General features: G+C 38.8%; 2 protein-coding genes across 3 annotated transcripts in view; one reads left to right on the top strand and one right to left on the bottom strand.

Annotated features, from left to right (window-relative positions):
* LOC110001551 (actin-binding LIM protein 3) overlaps positions 1–2,866 on the bottom strand; it is a 47,897-nt gene extending 45,031 nt beyond the window's left edge. Inside the window, exon 1 of one of the 2 annotated variants that reach the window (XR_010668699.1) lies at positions 2,411–2,865. Coding sequence is in view for 1 of the 2 variants with exons in the window: in XM_065963226.1 (XP_065819298.1) it covers positions 2,411–2,429 (19 nt within the window). In the remaining variant the exon portion in view is untranslated. Of the gene's footprint in view, positions 1–2,410 lie in introns of both variants that reach the window. The other variant, XM_065963226.1, reaches the window with a different exon arrangement.
* A 12,467-nt stretch (positions 2,867–15,333) lies between these two features.
* LOC109985245 (beta-2 adrenergic receptor-like) lies at positions 15,334–24,279 on the top strand. Its single transcript, XM_065962715.1, has 4 exons — positions 15,334–15,564; positions 18,551–18,671; positions 18,778–19,069; positions 19,801–24,279. Exons 2-4 carry the CDS (start codon positions 18,554–18,556, stop codon positions 20,801–20,803), a joined length of 1,413 nt encoding a protein of 470 aa, XP_065818787.1. The 5' UTR covers positions 15,334–15,564; positions 18,551–18,553; the 3' UTR covers positions 20,804–24,279.
* Positions 24,280–24,445: the final 166 nt, after the last annotated feature.

Below are 24,445 nucleotides of genomic sequence, written 5' to 3'. Positions count from 1 at the left end.
GACACACACGCAGACACACACGCAGACACACACACAGACACACACACAGACACACACGCAGACACACAAAAACACACAGTGCTTTATCTGTCATGTCACGGCTCAGGGCTGACAATTGTGCAGATTGAATATATTTCAATGACTAACATGATGTTTCATCAATATTGACTTAGATTTCCTGTTGCAGCTGACTGAACTCAACCATCTGAGCAACAATACTATTGTATTCAGCAAAATTCAATTAAATTACAGTTCATGCTGCTGCTGCATCCAACCCACCCCCCCCTGACAAACACACACACACACACACACACACACAGACACACACACACACACACACACACACACACACACACACACACACACACACACACAGACACACACACACACACACACACACACACACACACACACACACACACACACACACACACACACACACACACAGACAGGTTAAGCTGATGACAGCAGGAGAGAGACATAGAGAGAGTTGTGTTTCTAAAAATGTTTTCAGCATGAAAAAAAGGAAAGCTGGGACATAAATGTTTCCTAACAAATAGTATCATCAGTGTGTGTGTGTGTGTGTGTGTGTGTGTGTGTGTGTGTGTGTGTTTGAGAGAGAGTGTGTGTACAACAGAAGCTGGCATTGGAACTATAGCCAGATGGCAGCACACAACTGAACCCACAGACATAGAAAGATCAGAGCCACCTGTGTTTGTGCATGTGTTTGCATGTGTGCGAGAGCAAGAGAGGAAAAATGACTGTGTTCTTGTGCATTCGTTATTTGGAGAAGGTTTAAATTGTGTGTGCTATAATTATTTAATTTATGAAGGTGAAACTATTCACATTGTGTAGTAAGGTGTATTTTGTTATATAAAGTTATTTTGGTCGTACATTTTTCCAACAAGAACTGACAAGCAGTCAAGTAACGCTCTTTACGCAAACACTAAGCTCACATCTGATCTTTCCAAACAAAGCCTCGTTGTCCTGTGATTCCAAATCACATAGCACATTTCCCTCAGAGGTAGTATGTCCAACCAGGGAATGAATATTCAACAGAACTTTTAACTAAATTACCTCAAGACCCCTAAAATGATTTGCAATCTCAAGAAAACGATCAACCCTCAGTTTAGTAACAAGGTCTGTGTCAGTCAAATACTTATTTTTCATTTTTTACAATTAAATGTTTAACTTCATTCAGAAAAAAAATCAACCATAATATGTGAGAAACATTAAAAAAAAGGAAGCATTTTATTGCAGAGACATTTATGAGGCCCCTTGGTTGGAAACAGAGGTGTACATCACTTACATCAGTTAACCTAATGATGGTCAGTATATAAGCAATATGTGTAACACCATGTCCCCTATATTTTCATATTTTCAAAACTTGAGGGAGGCTCTAAAGTGTGCAGTGTCTGAGAGCATCACACATAAAGTCTGACCTTTTACCTTGTGGTTTACCTGTATGAATGAAAAACACTACAGCATCCCAAAGTAGGAACCAAACCAGTCAGCCAGAAAATAATCCTCCCCTTTATTATGGAAGATATTTGGGGATACACTGTCAGCCAGGGCCCCGCATGACACACTGACAGAGTCATAATGTGTTGGAGTGCAGCCCCAGCGGAGCCCTAATATAAGGTTAAACACCCCCTGAGGTGAGAGCTATAACACAGGCTTGGTTTTTTGTGCCCCTTCTGCAGAGCTACTCTGTTCTGGACTTTGGGATTTGATGGTTTCATATTATTAAAAAACCTGCTGTATCTTGGTCTATGTTTAGACACAGGCAGATATGATTATGTGGCCGGCACAGTGAAGACCATAGATGTGCTCTTCTGTCGACAGTTTAATCATTTCTTTCAGAGATATCTGACTGGCTTTAGCAGGTTATAATTTTTGTTCTTACCTGACTTACCTAACATATTTTCTGCAATACCAAGTGCAATTTTACAAGTTTCTAAGATCACATGAAATGGATAAAGCGATCATATCCAGTGACTGTGGTGTGGAGGAATCCCTTTAGTCATCATAACCACAGAAATCTGTCAAATAAACAGAAAGGACTGTCATAGATCAATACACAATATCAGCCTCTGTTCTTCTAACCTTCACTGGCAGATAATGACAGGATGAAATTCAGTGTCAATAAGCGAGTCAGGTGATCAATAGCTTGCTTCACTAAAGGGTTGTTTATGTCTACTTCAAGTTAAACCCTCCCAGGACACTTTGATATTGATTAGACAGAAGCACACTTATTGAATGAAAAACCACACAGGTGCGTCTCGACCACACACACACACACACACACACACACACACACACACACACACACACACACACACACACACACACACACACACACACACACATTTGGGCTAACAGAGTCAGACACGCACAAATTATTGCTTACCATTTGTCGGTCCACTCATGATGTGATGTAGAAGTCCAGCAGCTTGAATACTCAGAGTTTGTATCAGTCAGCAGCAGGAGAAATGATCCAGATATGACTAAACATTCCTCTGTGGTCCAGTGCGACTTTAAACTCTCCCTCCCTTTGTCTGTGTCAGTCTGAAAAGGGCTTTCCCTGCTCCTCCCCGCAAGCGGATTATACTGCCAGGCGGTGGACTACTGTACCCCTCCACCCCTAGTAAAGACAGCCGCTTCAGCCGGAATTAAATCGCCACTGACTGGTACCATCCTCCTGCTCCTCCTCCTCCTCCACACGCCTTCAGCTTCCACCTCTCCGAGCCAACAAGCCTCAGCGGTCCTCTGATTCAGGGTCCATCCCGCCCTAAACAGTCAGTGCGCTCCAGTGGACGCCAACATGCCTGTGCGCTCCGTAGCGCTATGCTGCCTGGAGAGTTTGAGGTGGTTTTCACACTCTCGGAGCTGTCAGAGCTCTCTTTTACCGTGCAGGACGAACTCCATGGAGGGATAGCGCCGAGTAGCGTCCAACATCGGAACTGCCGACGAAAATCACCATGCCAAGCATCAGAAAGATTTTTGAGCTGTCATTGTGCTGCTTCTTTTCTGGCTCGGTATCGACGCTTTAATGTAGGCTAGTCTACTTCATGGAGCAGGGGTGGGCAACTGGCGGCCCGGGGGCCACACGCGGCCCCCATCAACCCTCAATTATTTGAAAACATAAAGAAAAACATGACAAAATCTGCCATGAACTCATGAAAACCAGAAATATGTCCATACTAATATTTGATCACTGGTATATGTTGAGTTAATTTGAGACATAATCGACTGTAATCGTTTTTGTATTCTAGAATTTGGCCCCCTGGCTTTGAGAATTAAATGAACGTGGCCCTTGCTGTGACCAAAGTTGCCCATCCCTGTCATGGAGGGAGATAAAGTACGCACATGACTAAAGTAACACACTAATTAAGCCTTGAGTAAAGATAAAATCGTTTGATGATAGGGTGTTTACAAAAAAAACAAAGTTAAATTACATATAACATCGCAAACAGTTAAAAGTTAAGATGAAAACAAAGACAGCGACCCACGGGGTTTCCTCTCAGGGGTCAGGAAATTACAACAACATTGAACAGCTAAATCTTTCTGGCATTAATCGTGCAACAAGACAGTGTAAAACAAGGGACTTAATCTGGAATTTACCTTAAAAGACCGATTAAAACTCTCTCAAAAGGATGAAAGGTAAAAATAGCCTACAAAAACAACGGCTCAAATGGGATTTTCTGGCTTGTTGTAGAATAGATTTTAGTGTAGAAAAGGGACAGTTAACTTAGGTTAAGTTAAATGATACAGCAAAATAATTGTTTTCTGATTTATACCTGGAAACACTATTTATTGGATTATTATTTACAGTCTATGGATTATTTCAACACAAAGTACCAGCAATGCACAATCTTCAACTTCCTCAGATATTAACAGGAAGCGGATATGTTCCAGTAGTGCGGCTCCTCGACGGTCTTCCGGGGGAGAATCCAACCTGATATTTCCACATCTTATCAATTAGCCTACATATTTCCCTGCTTAGGGATTATGTCCGCGATACCAGACAGTAATTGCCACTCTTTTGAAAATGTATGTGAGACATTTGTCATTTTGTATATTGTTGGATCTGTGCTATGTTATGTAGCCTAATATTCCTTATTGCAATTAGGAAAGCGTATCAGTGGTTCTCCGCAGTCAGTTAATGTTGGCTTAAAAAAGGACACTAAAAACCTGTTGTATTTTTTTATTTCATCGTGTGTCACTTAAAGAATAATACAATGATCCTAAAGGTAGAATAAAGATAAAAAGTCCAGCCTCACATCAAAAATATGTAGTGCTAATAGGCGTCCTTCTAAGAATTAGAGCATCCGGATTTGACTTGAACTATTAAACCAAGGCTTAATCAAGGCCCTGAGGGTCCAATGCTTTGGGACACTTTCTTGGCCCAAGTGGTAATCCAGCCTTGACAGTGTCAATGAAGGTTATGTCTTTACAACCCATATCTCTTTGGTTTGCCTCACTGGTATTCTGAGAAACTGATTTGAAAGACAGGCAGACAGGCTGGCTGGCTGGCTGGATAGATGAGCTATATGAAAATCTAAATGTTGATCCTTGTTTTGCTTTTGCATCTTTTTTGCAATAAACAAAAATCCTAACCAATGTGTAAAGAATAAAAACTGTTTAAAACTCAACTTCAAGATTACCAGCCACCAAGGTATAAAAATGAAGGATAAAAAAAAAAAAAATTTAAATCAAGATCCTAGAAACAAGGAAACGCAATATTAAGCTATATTTTTTTCATAATTTAAGAATTTCTGTACAAAAAATTAAATAAAAGAAGAAAAATAGGATCAAACCTCTCTACATAATTTTATTATTGTATGTACAGAAAGTCAAATAATAGGCTGTTCTATTTTTAACGATGTTCCCCCGACCAAACATTGTCAATGGAGGTCTGCAGATTCTCAGAACAATATTTTGATAACATAAGTCTTCTTACCACAAAAAGCCCAGATGGAATAATGTCTCTTTCATTGAATATTCCAACGTATCGAATATCTGTACATGTAGCTACAAAGATTCACCAAAAGGTGGCAGCACAAGTTCAGATAGTGATGACTATAGAGGCACTGGAAGGGATTGTCTTATTAGTGAAATGTCAAAATAGTTCCTGGATAAGAAAGCAGTGCTTACCGTCCATCGAGACTGTTTCAGATGCATTATGGGTATCTTAGTTGCATCATAAGCATTGAAAATGAATGAATGTTATCCACTCAGTAGTACAATTCATTTGAATAGAATATTTAGTTTGGCCTTATACTCATGTAAATATAATTTATAAGATAAAATAAATGTAAAAATAATAAATATAAAGACATCTTTAAAATTAACAATTTCGATTTTCAAAAGTCTTGATGTTATATTTCCTGATGAGCGCTAATGTGGGTTAATTCCTCTGATGGACACAATATCTCTCTTAAACAAAAACATGTTTGTACAGTTACCTCTCAGTCTGTCTTGGCTCACTTCCAAGTGACTTAAAACAATGTGAAGGATACTTCCTGCAAAAACCACCAAACCACTTACACTGTCTCACACCTCCTGCGAAGCTTTCTGAACAAGGAGGGAAATGGTGAAAGTTTGCATTCGGACAAAAGAATAATCTTCATTTGTGAAATTATCTAATAAAGTAGAGGAACATGTCTGAACAGAACTTGACTAACTGCGGGTTATTAAAAAAATGAGTTCTGCACGTCGTCCCTGCAGTGTTGTGCCTTTCTGTCTGGAGTGTTTTTCTGTATTTACTTTACAAATCACACAGTCAGGCTTTTTCCAGCTCAGGCATTCAACTAAAGTTTCTTTGTCAGTGAACAGCATGTCATCTGAGTGTCAAATCCAGTGTGTCTATCTGTGGGAAGTTGTGTTAATGACCCTTTTGTAACGTAAGCCTGTCTATTTTGAAGCACTGTTGACACAATGGAAAAGTTCCTTTCCTCCCAAAATACACTCTGCAAACTGCAAGCTTGGATCACTTAGAACAGTCCTATTTAAACTAACAGTTAGCACAGGTTAGGGGCAGGTTGTCTTATATCACAAAGGACTGTAAAAATAATTCAATATGGGAATGTTTTGTACCATCTAACTTAATCACTTAATCATGACTTATTCTGTGCTAAGAGAGAAAATGCGCTGCATGTCTGTTGTCTGTCGAGGTACAGTATTTAATAAAGCATGCATTAGTAAACTATCACATGAATATAGTCATATGAATGCAGAATGGTTCAATAATTAGGAAGAAATGCACAAGGCTCTTGAGGCAGATATTATTTAAAGTTTCAGATGTTAGTCTTTTTTTGTTGCACTGCTTGGATTCCTTTAAAGTAGTTAGGTTACTTACTGTAGCAAAATTACAGCAAGCTTTACCGTATCTGCAATGTGTTTTAGATCTGCTGTGTATGTCTTAAGCTCTCAGGGCCACTCTTTTATGGTGGTGGAGGTGCAAGGATGAAAAAAAAAATAAAAAAAACACATCATATGCTCCCTTAAGTGGGAAAGGCAGCCACATCCTTTAGGGAAGGAAGTATCGGGCTTAATAGGAAATCTGACATAACAACAATAACACCACCTATAAATAACTCTCCAGTGGGATTGGGTCTTAGAGTCACCTTGACATTAGTTTTGTTAATTTTGTGAGAATTGTACCGATTTACACCTTCTTTTTTACAACATGTTGTCATATGATCCATTGTTTAAGTGGCCATATTATGCAAATTTTTACATGTTCACTCTGCGAAACTTCTGTAGAAGATTTGCACGATTAACAATTTAAAAAATATCTTATTTATCTCACCCTGGTGTCTGTAAAAATCCTCCGTTCAGCCTCTGTCTACGATTTCAGGTATTGTCTCTTTAAGGCCGCCCACTCCAAGCCAATTTTCTTCTGATTGGCCTGCTTTCTTGAACCCTGGGAATGTGGGTTGTCCTTGTTCCACTTTGGCCTGGGCATATAACCATGTAAGAACTTCCTCGATTTTGTGAAGTCTCTAACATAGACTGTATAAAACATGGACTTATTCTAACACATTGTTTTCAGAAGCCCACTTTTGAACATCGAAGGCTGTAGCCAAAGTGCTAAAGTCAGTCTCAAACTAACTTAACAGGCAAAGAGCTGGAGCTGAGGCGGGACTTAAGCCTACTGACAAACAGCTACAACCTACATGCTAGTGAGTCAGATCAGCCATCGCCCTTATTATGAATTGCTGTTATCCTTCACAAAATCAGGTGAGTTCTGAAAAAAATTAATCTTTGTACAGTGTGTGCCGAAAAAGACACGAGGTATTCAAACTAATTTGTTTTTTTTAACCAGGCACTTAAAACTTTATTTCTGCTGTAAAAATATGCATTTTAGAATGGCTTTATATGGGACTTCCAGGTCTTTTGCATCCAGCCTCAAATGGACACTCCAAGAACTGCAGTTTTTTTTGTTGTTACACTGTTCAACTCTGAAGGTTGCAGCTGGTCCACTTTGGGTACAAAGTCTGGGTACAAAGTCCACACAAAACCCTACGTTTAAACTTGTTACTTTTTTAATTAAATTGTCTCATTGTTTGGTTGCACCATGGGCATGTAAGGTTTATCTTAACTAGTAGAGCACAACATCCAAACTAACCTCAAGTTTTTCATAGATATGACTTAAAACTTACTGTTATATAACTTAATTTGACCAATCAGTAAAAACAGACCACTCTGTTGGCGGCACCAAACAGCAGTGAAAATGTATGTAAAATATGACAAAGCATTGTGATAAGTGATAACTAAAAGAGAGACAGGGAGTTGTAAAATCTTTGGTAATTTAATTTGACTATAATCTGCCAGTTGGACCATAATAGGCGTTGAGATTTTTTTAGTGCTCTGCTTTATATTGAGTCCTGGAAAGACCTGGGATTTTTGGCAGAGCCTCAGAAGCCTAAGAACAGGATAAAGATTATGTCGTCTTTTGTTAAACAGCATGACATACTGACATTTAGCAAGCTGTTCTTTTAAATTAACCTTTCATGAGACTTGCCTGTGTCTTCTGAGAATTTGTGCATGGATTTATAACAATGTGGAGACCAGAGTCTATAAATACATTCACAATGGTGTAAGTGTATTTTATCACTGAAGTACCCTCTGAAGTTTAAAGGGTCATACATTGGATGTTTGGGTCCTGGTCTTTAAGGTGAAATTCACTGTTAATGAATCCAACCATATGTCACAGGTCACTTTGCACACCTAAAACTTTTAGATTAATATTACTAGAATAATGAGATACAGCTAATATTTCAAATATGATTATGTCCTTTCTTAAAATAAAAGACGAACCACACCTTGTGTCAACAGATCATCAGAGAGCATACTTATAACTCAGTTCATCTCCAACTGTGACCTAAGCTAAATCAAGTGAGAAGATGTTCCCGCAGACATGTTTTTAGTTTTGTCTGTCCCATGTAACGTCATGGTAAATTCACCTCCCCTTTCTCTTAGTGTGTATTTTTCATCATATCAGATGGTGGTAATCAGAACCATTGTTGTTGTAGTGCATTATTCCACTGTACCCACAGTGTCATCTTTCCCATAGAAAACAAAATAAACCTCACTCAGCTTAATTTGACTGTAAAAGTCAGGGAGAAGATGAATGACTGACTCGTCTCTTACAACTCAAAACACCATGTCAGAACAGATCATGGCTGTTGTAGATTAGACTGGTATGTCTGTTAACCTTTGGCTGCTGCTTCACTCTTTCTCACCTCCTTTAAATCTGCATGTGGAGCCAGCTATTTCATCGCTTTGGTTCTAGTCCAAGGTGGACCAGGCAGCTGTGTTTGGATTTACATGAATTCTCTGAGCCTTCAGGGTCTGATAAAAAGCAGGACAGTATTGTAAATGACGTCTCCCTGACTGTTTTCCATCACGAGGTGACCTCAGTTTGGTTCATAAAAATGTGTTTTATCTGGATTGTTATGAAGTAAATTCTGAAGATTCAGTTGCATGAATTTGGAATTTTTTCAGCTGCAAAATGAAAAGAAAAAGAAAATATAAAAATGAATCTCAATGTGAATACCATTTAGGTCACAATGAAATCCCTTAATAAAATAACTACCTTACATTTTTAATGGACTGTACGTCAGTTTTGAGCTGAAAGAAGAGGGACCAAATTGTTGAATTATCTGAAAAAATAATTGTTTAAGTAATATTAAAACAAAAACACCACCAACATCTGCATGACACCCCTGATCACCCCTCCAGACATGCACCTTGAGTCTTTTGGAGTGACGATAAGATTGTAAAGTGGTATTTAGCATGCTACAAGGGGACCAGCTCGTCTTTCACACCAGTACTGCCCATCTTCCACCACCCTGATGCCATTGTTAGTTAGTACTGGTGGTCTTGCCTTTCAACATATACATTGTACTGCTGAAAATGTGTACATGGATCTATAACAAACATCACTTGGATGTCACTGCTAAAAAAGTCTAATTGTTTTTTGATACCATTGGCTACTGTGTACTTGAAACTATGATGAGTGAGGAGAGAGAGTTTATGAATGCAGGCTATGATGCATCTGCTGCTACTTAGATGTAAAAATGTGCTGAGGATTGTTCGAAAATTGAATATCAACTGGATGACAAATTGCACAAGTGGTTAAAAGAGGCACCAGGAAAAGCCCAGGGGAGGAAGAAAAATAAGGACAGATGAAAGATGAGCGGCAGAGTTTAATTACACAAGAGGGGAGATAATGGAGGAAAACAAATGGAGAGAGTGATGAGAAGAGAGCAGAGGAGGAGTTATGAAGGAAGGGAAAGGAAATAAAAACAGGAGGGAGTGATGAGGGAGAGTAGAGGGCGTGACAGAAAGGAGAGGTAGTGAGGGGGCTGAAAGATGTTCAGAACAAGGAAGAGGGAGAAGGAAGATGATCGGAGAATAAAGGAGGAGGAAGAGAGGAAAGGAAAGGTGCTGATGGGCACAAAGTGTTTATCTTTGAGCTTGCCTCAGCCCTGAATTGTAAAAAGTAGACCTAACATTTATCCTTCAACACACTTGCAAACATACAGATAGAGATAGTAACAGTGATACAATAAGGATCAGAGCTTTAACTTTTGAAACAAGTTACAAAAAAAAGAATTACAGCAAACTTACTTCATTGTAAAACATCCCAATGCTTGAAATGTTATATATTATATAATCTTACTTTTTTTTTTTACCATCATCCAGCATGTCCCAATCATACCTATAGTTTGTTTGCCCTTTACACCCAAAACGAGACATAGGAGAATATGTTGCTTTGTGTAAAAACACTGATTCAGTAATAAGCTGCCTCAATTACTCAAGTTGTCATATGAACAGAATCACAGAACAGAAAAGTCAATCAGTACACTTAAGATAAGATAATCCTTTATTTATCCCACAATGGGGAAATTTACAATCACTTCAAAGCACCGTAGAGCCCAAATAAGGGCCGATGTCTCCTTCTCTAAGACAGAATAATTTAACTGGTGACGCTTGAAGTTTCGGAAAAGAAGCAGACTGGATGATCAATGGCCCCCTTCCTTTCAGCTCTTGCATGAACTCTACTTGGATCCACCGGCATTTTTAAAGAGTTTTTCAAAGTTTAGATCTGCGAGCACAGTACAACAACAGAGCAGTGCATTTACAGTAATAAAAACATCCTGACATTTGGGGAGACCACAAATACAGACCTTTCACTCAAATGGTTTGTCAGTGGAGCCACTACAGTGGAAAAATGCATTCATTTTGGAACTTGTATTACCTTTTTTATCTGCTGTAGACACTGGTGAGACAACTCCAGTTCTTGCAATTAGTTTGGTTCCATTGTTTGTGCCATTACATCATCTAAACCTGTCTTCAGACCTGGTCGAGGGTGAAGTGGGGGTGCATACCGCATTGCCTATAGAGGGTGTGAGTGTTATCTTGTGGCAAGAATGTGTAGATGATTCCACTTCTCTTGTATGTATGGTACTTATCAAGCATTGATGTTGTTGCCTATAGGGGGTTCAGGTTTCCAGGCTAAAGTTAATGGGCCTTACAGTTAAGAGTTGCATGTCTGAGGTTGACTATATTATCAATACACCAGCGGGGCAGAGAAGAGGGGGCAATTATTGATCTGTGCCTGGTACGGTTCAAAAGACAGCTTCTCAATACCTCCTGGAAACTTTACCTCACAATCCTTACCCCCCTAGGGTTCCAAAATATCTAAGGAATCTGCCAACCCCTCAACAAAGACCCTCAATTCATCCTTTGTTTTCTTAAATGTACACCTAAATTAACCAAATCAGCCTTTGCAAATTGTAATGTTCCATGACAAGCCTGTTGCACAAATGATTTCTGTGTTCAGTTAAAATACTGTACACAGAAATAGACACTTTACTGTTACTGCCAACAACATTACCTGAACAACCGCCATCGATGGGACTCCATATTCCCCTGCAGTAACAGATATAGCCAGGGCTGTCACACTACCTTGTTTGGCCCTTTCAGTCATAATGTCTATCATCACATCTGTCTTCATATCTGTCTCGGCTGAGCAGATGTTGGGCTGGGGCTGTGTAAGTACATAAATATGGTGTAGGAGGAGAGAGGAAGAGCTAAAAAGAGAGAGGGCCTATGTGACATGTAGGAGGTTGTAGCAAAAGGATGAGGGTTAAGACAATATATGGATGGATTAGTTTTAAGGCCATGGCACTAACAGTGCAATTATTCCCCTCAACACAACACAACATTTTCTTTCAGCAACTTTTTTGGCTCTGTTTAACAAATTAAAAAGAACAATAATAACACACTATGCTACAAGTAATTTTAACAGCTAATGTAGTTTGGAAGAAAAATATTCAAAGAAATACAACATTTCAAAATTAAAATTTAATTGGAGCTTATTGAGTCATTGTAGTTACAAAATGCTCTTCTGCAGCAATTCTTATTAAGATTATTTTTCCTTACCCTGCTCATACCAGAACCCTGCAGTCAATGAAGCCATTGGCTGATCCTAAATCAGGAAAAGCTCGAAATCCAGACTAGTTAGAATAGCAGCAGGAAACTGTACAGTACGGTCTTATTGGTCCAGGTGTACATTAGGCACAGGATATACTGTACAGAATGGGCCTCTCTTATGATAGCAAAAAAACTGCACACAAAAAACAAATGAAGCTGTGTTTATGTATAAGGAGGCCTGCTAACTGCACATAAGAAAATTGATAACCGTTGTGTTCTGCAGCTACAGACCTTTGTACAGTACGATGAAATTTGTTTTTACAAATATAATGACAACTATTTAAGATAACGCAAATGTAGCTTTTCAGATAATTTGTTCAGTTTTGTAAAAGAATGACAACATCTTGTCTGAATCGTAGTTGTATTACGTCTCAACACAGTCTGCAAAAACATAGCTGTGTTTTAGATTGATCCAGTGACTTAAGAAACTACCCTATACAGAGCGAGGAAACCAATTATTTGTGAAGCATTTAAAGCTTTTCAGCTTTGGTGGAAATTGGATTCAGTTGACAGTAACAGAGAAGATTAGGGAGGAAAATAGAACATGAGACAGATTCAAACCAGCGAGCTTGGTGTATGTGTCATTCTTTTTATTCTACCTAAACACATTAACATCTTCTCCAACAGTAACTTTCTTTGACTGACGATCAAGCACTTCAATGTGAAACATTCTGTAGTTTGGCTTGGTTTTATATGATGCCTTCAAGTTGAAATAATGAGGTTATATTTTAAGTGGTGTAAGTCATGTCAAAACATGACAGGTACCTCAAGTACTTATATTTATATTCTGATTATGTGTTATGGAAGAATTGTTGGAAAGAAAAATAAGAAGGGCCAGGCAGCGTAATATTTAGCTGTATTTTACTCTAACATTCAAACACATCATAATACCTTAGATGGAATAGGTTGATTGTAAATGACTGTCAAGCCACATATAGAATGACATTCACAGGTCTACCAGATACACCTGATATTAGGACTATTTTGTGAAATTGTTAGTAAGATTAGAATGTTTCAGTAAGATGAGGCAAAAAGATCAGGGTTTGGCTTCATTCAATTGAGATCAATTAAAAGGCAATTTAAGCTATGAATGAAATTAAATGTCCTATACTTGATAACATCCTCTCCAAGCAGACACTTTCCCTCTTTATTGGGTTGTTCACACTGCAGGTCTGACTGTACTATCAGTAAAACATGTCTTCAAAATGTTGCAGAATTATACTTTTCATCGAATGTACTTTGTGTTGCGAATTTATTGAATTTATCATAAAAATTCCAAAATTATTCAGGTATCAAAGCTGTGTGCAAACCGAGTGCTGAAAACACCAGTTGTGGATAGATGATGTTGCAATGTTAAAAAAACAGAAAAAAAGACACAATAAATGAAAAGCTTAAGAATATAGCTAACAATGACATAATGTTAGTTAATCGATGTTTAAGAAGGTGTGGCAGGGAGAGGAGGATGTGGAGAGAGGGAGAAAGGGATATGACAAGGACAGGAAAAGGTGTGGAGAGGAATGTGTAAGGCTGAGACAGACATGAGGATATTGCCATACCAACAGCACTCTGTTTCTTTCCCCATAGATAGTCACAAACCATGCTCACTATGGCACCACTTTGGTTTTTGAACGCCTTTGTAACAGAAATCCGCAAGCCTGAAACCCTGAGTATGACCTGTGTCAGCAGTTTGCTCGTGCACGAGCAGAGTGACTGTTCCCACCAGAATAATGACTGCAGATCCGCTGAGTGCTGAAAACATAATTGATTTAGGTAGTGAAGACGAAACATTGTGTTCAAATGGTTCCTCCGGGCTTTATCTCTAATCAGTATCTTTGACCTCATTGATCTTGCTCTGAACCTCTTGACCTATTACCCCAAAAGATGTCATGAAATAAGAAAGATGATCACAGGAGGAGAGATAAGACCAGAGACACATTGCAAAGCCATCAGTGTGGGTTCAGAGTTTCCTGTGTTATTGGTGAAAGAAAAGACAAAGTGTGACTGGGCAAACAACAAACAAAACCTCAACCTATTGCCTGAGCAAAGCTCATTATTTCAATTCAGTTTTAATATATGGCCAAACTAATTTTGTTGATACATAATAATGCATGAATAAAAGCTTTGTTAATAGATGTTTAGATGCTGCTAATGTAAACTTTTGGCATGCTGCTCTCCTCTGCATGTTTCAGTTTAACCACATGTTGTGCATATGGACTGTTTATGTGGTAAGATTGTGTTGTCATCAGCGTAAAAAGGAACAGAACATTTTGTTCAGGGACATTTGGCTTTCACCAAAAGTGGGTCATTCTGTGGTTTACAGGAACATTTCGTTAGTAACTGAATGAAGACTAAAGGTAATAATGGTTGTGTTTGTATTTTTATGTGATAATACTGTATTCTAAATTAGATTAATTCATCAGGGTGAGATGGGAGTGAATGGTCCACAACCAGAAGCATGGTGGATAGACCCGAGTGGAGGGTCAGATGTGACTTGGAGAAGAACTAGTTTCTCACTGCCCTGTCTGAAAGCTGGGTGGGTTTCAGTAGGGGGCTCAGAGCTGATCCTTGTGGAGCACCTACTTGAGAGTGAGTTAATTGCTTTGATCATCATTGACGGTTCACCAACTCAACTGGTTGTGTCAGCACAATGAGATTGAAGAGAGTGACTTTATTCAAGCTCTGTGATTTTTTCAAGGACAGAGTTGACCCAGACTTTGAGCAGACTCAGATGGAGGTCTAGGACGTAGTTCTATATGTCATATAACGCAAGAGACTGAACACAAATTACTTTATCTTACAGTCTGAACATTGGCTCTCTGACCTTGATTCAACCTGCAGCATTGTTTCCTGTAGCAAATTAAGTAAGAGTTCACCTTCAGGTTCAGGTTTCTATATCCTCACATTTTGATTCTATTATTATTAAACTTGGGAGCAACCATTTTTAACGCCATTTCTCAGTAAGATGTAGTTCAGCATACTGTTCTGTAGGTCTTATTCGGGGAACATAGCTCATTAGGGTTTAAACTGCTAGATGCAGCAATTTAACAGCCAAACTCAAAAGACAGTGTCTCTATACAGCAACTACCACAGAGTGGTACGGAAAAAGAGCTGAGAAAACCCACCCTGAATAAATTAAAGGTTAAGAAACTAATGTTTCCCTGAAGGCACAGGGTGCAGTCCAGCTGTCAGAACACTGCAGACATGCAATATACCCAGAAAACCATTCCTTGCCTTCTGATTGGCTACTGTCCTGCTGTGATGTCATGAGGGCTTGTGTATAAAAAGGACAGGCTCAGCTGCTTCAAAAGGTTAAGTGTGGTTGAGGGCTGACTAAGAGTGTCAATACATGAGCGTGTGCTGGAAAGAGAGAGCAACACGGAGAGCGTGTGTGTGTTTGCATGTGACACAAAACCTAACATTCATAACTCAGAAGAAGAGGAAGAGAAACTAAAAAAGCTGCTGACAAACACATTATAATGGTCTTTCGTGCTGTGGATTTTAAAGTGTCGGGATTATTTAATCACTGGATTATACAGCAGAAGTCAGTGCCAGGAGGTAGGAAACTTAACTGCAATTTTAAATGCACATATGTTTCATGAATGCAAATCTTTACAAAAATGCACTTTCAAACATCTAAATGTGAGTACACAAGGAATTTTTGAAGGGACAGTTTTACAGAAGTGTCTATACTGCTTCACACATTTTATAATTATTAAAGGCTTGAAGTTAATCGATTGTAGATTGATGGTATGTGATAAACTTGAAACAAGGCAATTTCATACTCTCAGATTTTCACTAACTTTGACCATGTAAAAAGAAAAAAACAAAATCGGTGGTCTAACGTTTCATTAAAAGCTTTGTATAATAGGATAAGAGTGGATATTGCAAATTCTTCTGCTGCATGTGGGCTGAAATTCTTAAGTCTTAAAATATTTGAAAAGCACAACTCTCAGCTGAACCTATTTTCTATAATCTCAATGCTCACCCCTCTGGCCACACCTTGTCATTAGAAATAAGTAAGATATTGAAAAAGTGTTACAGTTTTTCATATTTACATTTACGTTATTTTATCAGGACAGCAACATATTTAATGACTCAGTTGTCATGTGTGCTTTTGTGTTTTCATAAAGAGTAAGACATTTGTCTAACCTCACTGTTTGGTCCACTATAATCTGTTTATTCCACAAAGCACTACAGAAACATGGGTGGTCTGTGAGTGTCGTTTTTGTATTTGTGTTTGTGCACGTTACTGTGTGCATTGGAGTGTGTTTAAGTGTAATTACCACTAAGCTATCGCAGCCTTAATATTGTGTTTGATTATTGGCCTCAGAGAGCTGGTCAGGTTTCTTTGTATTTCCTGTGTAACTGTTTAAACAGAGCGAGCAGAGCCTCTTTCACAGGCTTGACTACAACTTAGATTATTGATCTGATCAGTGGGGGCAGTGAACAGGCACAAGGTGCCATTGAAGGGTTATCACAGTGACATTTTGCAGTGTTATCTTTGAGCTGCATACAAAAAGCAGAAAGCACAAAGAGCATCTAATAAACATAAATAAAATATGATAAAATGTCTGTGGTTAAAGCCTTGCATTGATGTATTATGACCTGTCAAGAGCAGAATGGACTTTTCTTAAGGTATTCATTAATTAAACACCTGTCCAAGCATCAGTAAGAAAATATAGATTTTTGTAATGACTTTGAGGTTAGATTAACAGCAGATCCATCATTCAACCAACACTTTGGCACTTCCACACTATGTTATAATGGTAATGCGTTGAACTGGGTTTCTACATTTTCACACAGACTTCAAATAGGACTGACAGCATACTAACACTGGCCATTTATTTTCACTGTTCTGTAATGTAATGATAGTGTGGCATAACTTGATTCCACTAGTCATAAAAGAAAAATATAAACTCATCCAGATATCTGTAACTCTTTACTCATTGACCAGGGTTAAACGGGTTAAACACATGTGAATCAATGCCTCCTTTTTCAGCTGGCATTTATGTGTGTTGTTTTAAGATTGTGTTGGAATAAAGCCAACATACATATCAATTTAAGTGTGTGTGAACGCAAAAGATCCAGTTAACCAAACAGCCACACGTAGTCAGAAGTGCATTTACAAATTGAGCTGTACAAGCTGTTCTCTTTGAACTAACCAAACAAACCAGAATAAATTCACTTCGACCTTTGGCAAACAGGTATAACATGGCTCAGACAACAAAAAGCTACTGCAGGATTACTTATCATCCCAAACCTCTGAGGACGAAGTTTGCTGTGCTGTGAAAGACCCTCTTGCTTTGCCAGCCTCTATAAATGAAAGCTGAATCATTCAGCCTGGTGTCTTATGCTGCATAGATATTCACAATAATTGTGAAATTGAGAAGCTGCACAAAAATCCAAAAGTTCATATTGTGAAGTGAACCCATTCATGTTACTGTTATGTCCACCTTATCTAACAAGGTGCAAGAACTTTAGGCTAATGTTTCTGCTAGTGCTCTTCTGCCAACACCTTACCACATTTTCTGGTGTAGCTCAAACAACCTTTCAAAACTTCAAACACTTTCCGAGCATTCATCTCTCCCAGCTTTGGCACGCTAGCTTGCACTGAGTGATTAGATAAGAGCCAAGAAGCCAAATGTAAACTCGGTACCAACTGCATATGAACATAACAACCATTATTAAGTCTAGACACAGACATATTGGCATGTTATTCCTTCTCTCACTCCCTTCATTTCTGAGCATTCTGCAATCAATTATCACAAATAATGCAGACATTACTCCCCTTAACTATAAAATCCCAGCAGTAATCAAAGCTAATATTACATATAAGTTAACAAAGTGGGTGAAAAACAACGAAATACAGAAAGCTGGACCTGATGGATTCCTGATTACACAAACAGATAACTTCTTCTGTGTAGGACCACACTAGATCATCACGCTCTAGGCTGATATTCCCAAGATCTAGCCTTTGGGAGAATCAGCCTATTTTTGTGGCTTCCAGTGTAGGCAGCAGTTGTTACGCTAAACGGTAAAGAATTTCCCTTTCCATGCAGCTGTCATTTTTTACAGTCCGACTTTGAGGGACAACAATTGAGTTGAAGTGTAGAGTTGACATCAACAACCAGTCTGTTATCGCCCCATATACGCAGACATCTGTTTTATAGAGACTAATGTAGACTAGTAAAAGCTAAATCGTCATCGGATTACAGCTGATCGGTTTCAGGAACAGCTGATGCATTCCGCCCGTTTTACTCGCCACATGAAGGTTTCCCCCTGAAACCAATCGGATGACACTACTCTGAATTTAAATGAAAACAAAAATGCTTCTGACATCAAAAGTCTCAATTCATTCTCGAGGTGTATTCACATGATATTTAACACATTAAGCATCTTTAATAGAATAATATGACTTGTTTGATTACTTCTTAAAGCTGTCCTGGAACACAGTCGGACTTTCAGTCTGAACTGGCCATACAGTTCTGTGCTGTGCTAATTCATTAAAAAGGGTTTATTGTCCTTTGATTTCTGACTGTAGATCATGGACCGGAACCAATCACAGCAAAACAACTCCTCCCTACTCTCGTTGGAGTACAGCGATGCAGAGCTGGTCCTACTGGGTGTTGCGATGTCTATACTGGTTCTAGCCATAGTTTTTGGTAAGTTGTTATAATTTCTATTAGATAATAATTTATATATTATTCAATTAATGAAAATAATGTCTCCTAAAGAATCCTCTATTAAAGAATATTTTCTCCTGACCAGGTAATGTTCTGGTGATCACAGCTCTCATACGGTTTCAGCGGCTCCAGACAGTCACCAACCTCTTCATCGCCTCACTGGCTCTTGCTGACCTCATCATGGGTTTGGTTGTGGTCCCTTTTAGCTCCAGCTACATCCTGCTGGGAGCCTGGCAGTTTGGAAACTTCATGTGTGAGTTCTGGACAGCTACTGACGTTTTGTGTGTGACGGCCAGCATTGAAACCCTGTGTGTGATCGCTCTGGACCGCTACCTCGCCATCATCTCGCCACTACGTTACCCAACCATGCTCACCAGGTATGACCAAGACATTCTGGTCCAGCTATGAGGGCATACTGCTCACACACCAAATACTCTCAAACTTTCCAGCATGTTCTACATCAAGACCCTCTGCCAACCTAATGAAGCAGAAGTTTTCAGTCCATGAAGTGCAAAACTTGTTGAATTATCACATTTTTAGGCCAGAGGTACAACATTTTCAGAAAATTTTAACCAATAATGGTCAAAGAGTAGTATAATAGTAATAGTTCTATCAATTGGTTTTGTAGCAATTTGTTAATGACTGGTTTGGGAAGAAGCCTTTCTTTATTAAACATACAACTTATAATGAAACTTGTTGGAGAAGTCTGTTTCAAATTTTCGGGAGCACTGCTGTTTAGTGTAAAAATACTTTTTGGCTCTAGAGGTAACCTACTAAAATGACTCAATTGATGTCAAACAAAGAGAAGTTTCGACTGTGTCCCTTTTGATACAGGCCAACACATGGTCAGCATATTATTTAGGACTGTAAACGGACAGTTTCACCAGAACTACTTCAAAGGTCCAATTGCTAGAAATGAATTGACACCCTGCAGCCAATCAGAATTAATCATCGAACCAGACCACTGTATAGGAGGTAAGAGATGCAACAAGTTGTTGTTTTCATGCAGCTTTAAGAACACTTTTGTAACACTTAATGGCAGCCTTGTACAGTATTTCTCACTTATCTGTGCTTTCGCTCATCTGTTTCCCATCTTCTGTTGTTTAAGGGGTCGGGCTTTTGTGGTGGTCCTCGGGGTTTGGGTCGTGGCCTCCCTCATCTCCTTCCTGCCCATCCATCTGAAGCTGTGGGTGTCAGGTGATGAGAAAGCTCAAGTGTGTTTGAATAACGAGTACTGCTGTGATTTCAACACAAATGTAGCATATGCAGTGTCTTCCTCCATCGTGTCGTTTTACCTGCCACTGGTGGTGATGATCTTTCTGTACAGCCGGGTCTTCCAGGAGGCTCAGAAACAGCTGGAGAAGATCAGAGGGAGGGAGAGGCACTTCAATAACTTGCATTACACTGCACAGCGGAAATATCTTGATGATAAAGCTGCAATGTGTAAACTCAGGGCAGGAGCTGACGAGGGAGATGATGTGGGGGAGGACAGCCTGATCATGGAGAAAACAGGAGATACAGACACTGGTAAAGGAAGGGTGGAAGGAAAACACTCTGCCACAAAGCGACTTAAGTTCTGTCTTAAGGAGCACAAGGCTGTAAAAACTCTGGGGATCATTATGGGAACCTTTACGTTGTGTTGGCTACCCTTCTTCATCCTCAACATCCTCATGACCGTCCTCGAACTGGGTGACATGAGGCTGCTCTTTAGACTCCTCAACTGGCTGGGATACTCCAACTCAGCCTTCAACCCACTCATCTACTGCCGCAGCCCGGATTTCAGGCACGCTTTTCAGGAGATACTCTGTCTGAGGGGAAAAAGGGGTAGAGCATGGAGGTGGTGCAGGGAGAGAGACTATAACTCCAAGCCCCCCGGTAGAACGAACATGAAGGCAGCACTGAATGGTCTTGGAGGGGAGGATGTTCAGCAGAGACCAGTCTGGAAAGGGTGTTTAGAAAACTCTAATCCAGACAGCAAGAAGCTAACTGTGACTCCTCTGTCTTCAAGCTGTGAGCAGGTTTTGGATGTAGCTCCTGGTTCCCTGACAAACTGGCAGGCAAACAGTTCTGCAAATGAGGGCTGTCAGGAAAACCTGGCTTCTAATGCTTGACCAATGTTAGACTTAAGATCGTGTGTGTAATGCCAAGAAGTAAACAGAAGATTGATGATGGTCCAGATGTCTGCTTTTGGTCACAAATGATCCAACTTTCAGATTGTTTTAGAGGCTGTAACATTTCAGTTAATACTCTATTTATTTTTTTAATTTATTTTTCAGTCAATCTTAACTGGTCTTGGTCCTGATCCTTTTCCAATTACAGTATAAATCACAAATGCAGCAACACAAATAAGTTGTTGTTTTTAAATAAGGTCTTACTGAAACATTTAACTGCAGATTGCATTCAATATCGTTTACCAGCGCAATATAAACGTTTTTTAAAAGACAGCCTGAAAATTGATTATAATCAGACAAGATAAAAACAATAATGAGAAAAAAGCATTTCCAAAGAGAAGTAAAAAAATATGAGCTTAACTTGTTATTAGCAGTAGAACCTCCTCTCAGTACATCATCATTTCAATCATAACATGTTTACATGATATAAAAAAAATGTATGTATTGTTAGTCCGACTAATAATTGACTTTTAAATGACATGTAAACATTTTAGTCCAACTGAAATCATAGTTAGATTTCTCGAGATCAGACCACTAGATCAGATAATAAGATAATGGGCTATATACTTCATTGTAAAATACATGCATACAAACATAAACGTAAAACACCTTCCTACAGTAGTGACATATTGCACGGCCCCTGGGCACATTCTACATTACCTGTTATTCCGAAAATAATGACATTGGTATAAATGAATGTTTATTCAGCCTGGTGTGAAGGACCCTGAATCTTCTCCCAGAGGGTAAAAGCTGAAACTCAGCGTGAAGAATGTGGGTAGGGTCAGACATTACTTTCTGTGCCTGTCTAACAACAGACTGCTCATAGAGTGTTTGGTGAGATGGATGATGTTCATAGCAGTCTGCACAAGTTATCTGTGATTTCAGCTGAACAGACAAGTGACCATACCAGGCTGTTATCCTGTATCTGATAATGCTTTCAGAGACAGCAGTGTATAGTAACATACATTTCTCCACAGACTCTCAGTCTGCGTAATTCCGTTGGTAATAGATTTTCTCTTGCAGGTACTCACCTCTACAAGCCTAGGCTTTCTGCACATGCTCCTCAGTTCCCATACCATGCTTTGAGGAGAGAGAAATCTTTTATGTGACAATGACATACTGTTCTTGTTTTAACTGACAATAGTTTGTTGTTAAGGGGACCACTCACACATAGCAAGCGGCTGATGGAGGAAAAGTTGTTTAAGGTGAGGTTTAATGAACATGCAGGAAAATGACTGAAGCCTCTGACGTCCAAAACACACTGTGCCATATGAAATTCATCAGACCAAGCTGTGTTATTATTTTCTATATAAACCATCAGAACAGACTGAACTAGCAGGAACGTAGCACCACGTTTGCAGTGTTATTAATAAACTTGTCTGCCAGCAACAAACGTGTACGCCAGAACACACAGCCATGAATGAAAGGGACTGATAATTTTGTTTTCCTGTTACTGAAAGTCTTACTTGGAACAAAAGGTTCATTTCAGGCTCTTTTGTAATAACCTAGCTATAAAAACAGAAAGCCTGTTTTGAATTCCTTTCTGATAAACCTCTTTGCTTGTCCAGAATCATTTACTGCTGTATAAAAACTCACATATCATAAAACTTGTGACTACTTTTTCCTCCCTCTCTCTCTCTGTCTTTGCTTTACTTTTTACCCTCAAACTATGTTCATTCTTTTTCAAAGAACTCCACTGTTTTTCTTTATTCTGTCGGCTTTCCTACGAAACAAGAGAGGCATAACCTCTCAGGCAGAGCTGTGGAGATTACTTTCCTGGAGAGGGATATGTTTCAATAACCTTGCCTGTCACACATGATGAGATATATCAGATATATTACTGTAGTTAAGGGTAATTAATAATTCACATATAGTTTTTTTTTTTTTAAATAACTTATATGATAAATTAGCCCGATTACAGTAATCTTAAATCCAATTAAATTCAACTGCTCCGTGTGAATCTGATTGTATGCTGTGTTTATTTGCTTTGTGTGCATTGTATAGCTTGTAAAGTGCCATGTCACATTCATAACTTATTTAAATGTAAGTATTGGGGTGGGGGTAGTGCAGTGTACCTTTATTTTTAATTTTAAAGTCAACAATTTGTTCTGGTTCACAAAAGAGAACAAATGCTCCAGGCTGTTTTATTGTGCATTTTGAGTCATGTTATTATTTTTGGAACTTGAAAGAAAGAGTGAATGCAGCTTTGAAAAGTCATCTAATATCTTGATCTGAAATTTGCTTCAAAGCTTCGTAGCAGATTAATTATTTCTACTTACTACCTCCGTCAGTCACATGAATGTCATCTCAGCTGTGTAAATATTTATTATCAAAATGGTATGACATTTTTGAGTAAAACGACAATGTGTGAAGTTTAATTGTCTTCTGAACTCTGTTTGTTTGCGTGGTTGTTGGTGTGTGTGTGTGTGTGTGTGTGTGTGTGTGTGTGTGTGTGTGGGTAGTTGTGTTTGTGTTAGATAGACAAAAGTATGCTTTTCTGAGGTTATATTGTGTGACGTTGTACTAAATGGAAATCTTGTCCTTCACAGTGAAAAATCCAGTGCCAAATGTTCTGCTGCAATTCATTTTAGAACCAGTGATTTGTCAAGGAGACAGAACTTTGTGCTGTTGACCAAAAGGAGCAATTATGACAAAAAAAAAGAAAGAAAAGAAGGAAAGTCGATACGTTTTAATTAAAAAACATTTTAAAAGACCGTAATTACATGGAAATTTTGGAGGGGCTTTGCATCAAAAGGCTCTTTGTAAAAAAAAAATGAGAACAGGATATCTGACTCTTCTCAGAGCAACTTTGATCAATTGATCCAAACTCATCAGACAGAGGCTTTTTGTGCTGATTCACTCATGCATGGTATTCATATAAACCCTCCTTGCCTGTTAGTATTAACCATAGACTGTAAAAATAACGGTAAAGTGTAAACATGTGCGTGTGTGTGTGTGTGTGTGTGTGTGTGTGTGTGTGAGGCATGAGGCATGACGCACAGTGACAGGTGCAGGCAATCACAGCAGCTACAGTATCAGCTGATGCAGAGGAAATGTAACCAGCTACACTTCCTTAATACACCAATGTAGCTTTTCAGGGGGATGTGAAAATATAGTGTGCGGATGTGTGTGTGTGTGTGCGCACGTGTTAATGTGATCTGTTTCCATGGAACAAGTTTTAAGTTAAGTACATATTCTTATTAAAGGAAAATATACTTACATGTATTTTGTGTGTGTCGATGTCAGCTGTATTTATTTACATGTTAAATGTGTGTCTTTGATTTTAACCTGTAATTCAACTGTCCAGTGAGTGTTTGCAAACGGTGTATATTGTGTCAATCTCAACACTGAGAAGTATCAATGACTATTTGTAGACATTCATAATACATTTATATAACGACAGTACTTTGACTGAATTTGGCATACTGTCTTGTTTATTTTTCTCTAAAATCCTATCATTTTGATTATTTACAGGGTAATTATATATACATCTTTAATAGTTCACTGTCTACTATCGCCCTATATTCTCTTTTTCTAAGAAGCCTGCCTCAAAATCAGGAAGTGGTCAGCAAACTTCTAATT

This window comes from Labrus bergylta, chromosome 14 (genome assembly GCF_963930695.1).
Source record: "Labrus bergylta chromosome 14, fLabBer1.1, whole genome shotgun sequence".
Classification (NCBI taxonomy): Eukaryota; Metazoa; Chordata; class Actinopteri; order Labriformes; family Labridae; genus Labrus; species Labrus bergylta.
The sequence above is the reverse complement of the archived record's forward strand: the minus strand, read 5'-3'. Positions and strand labels throughout refer to the sequence as shown.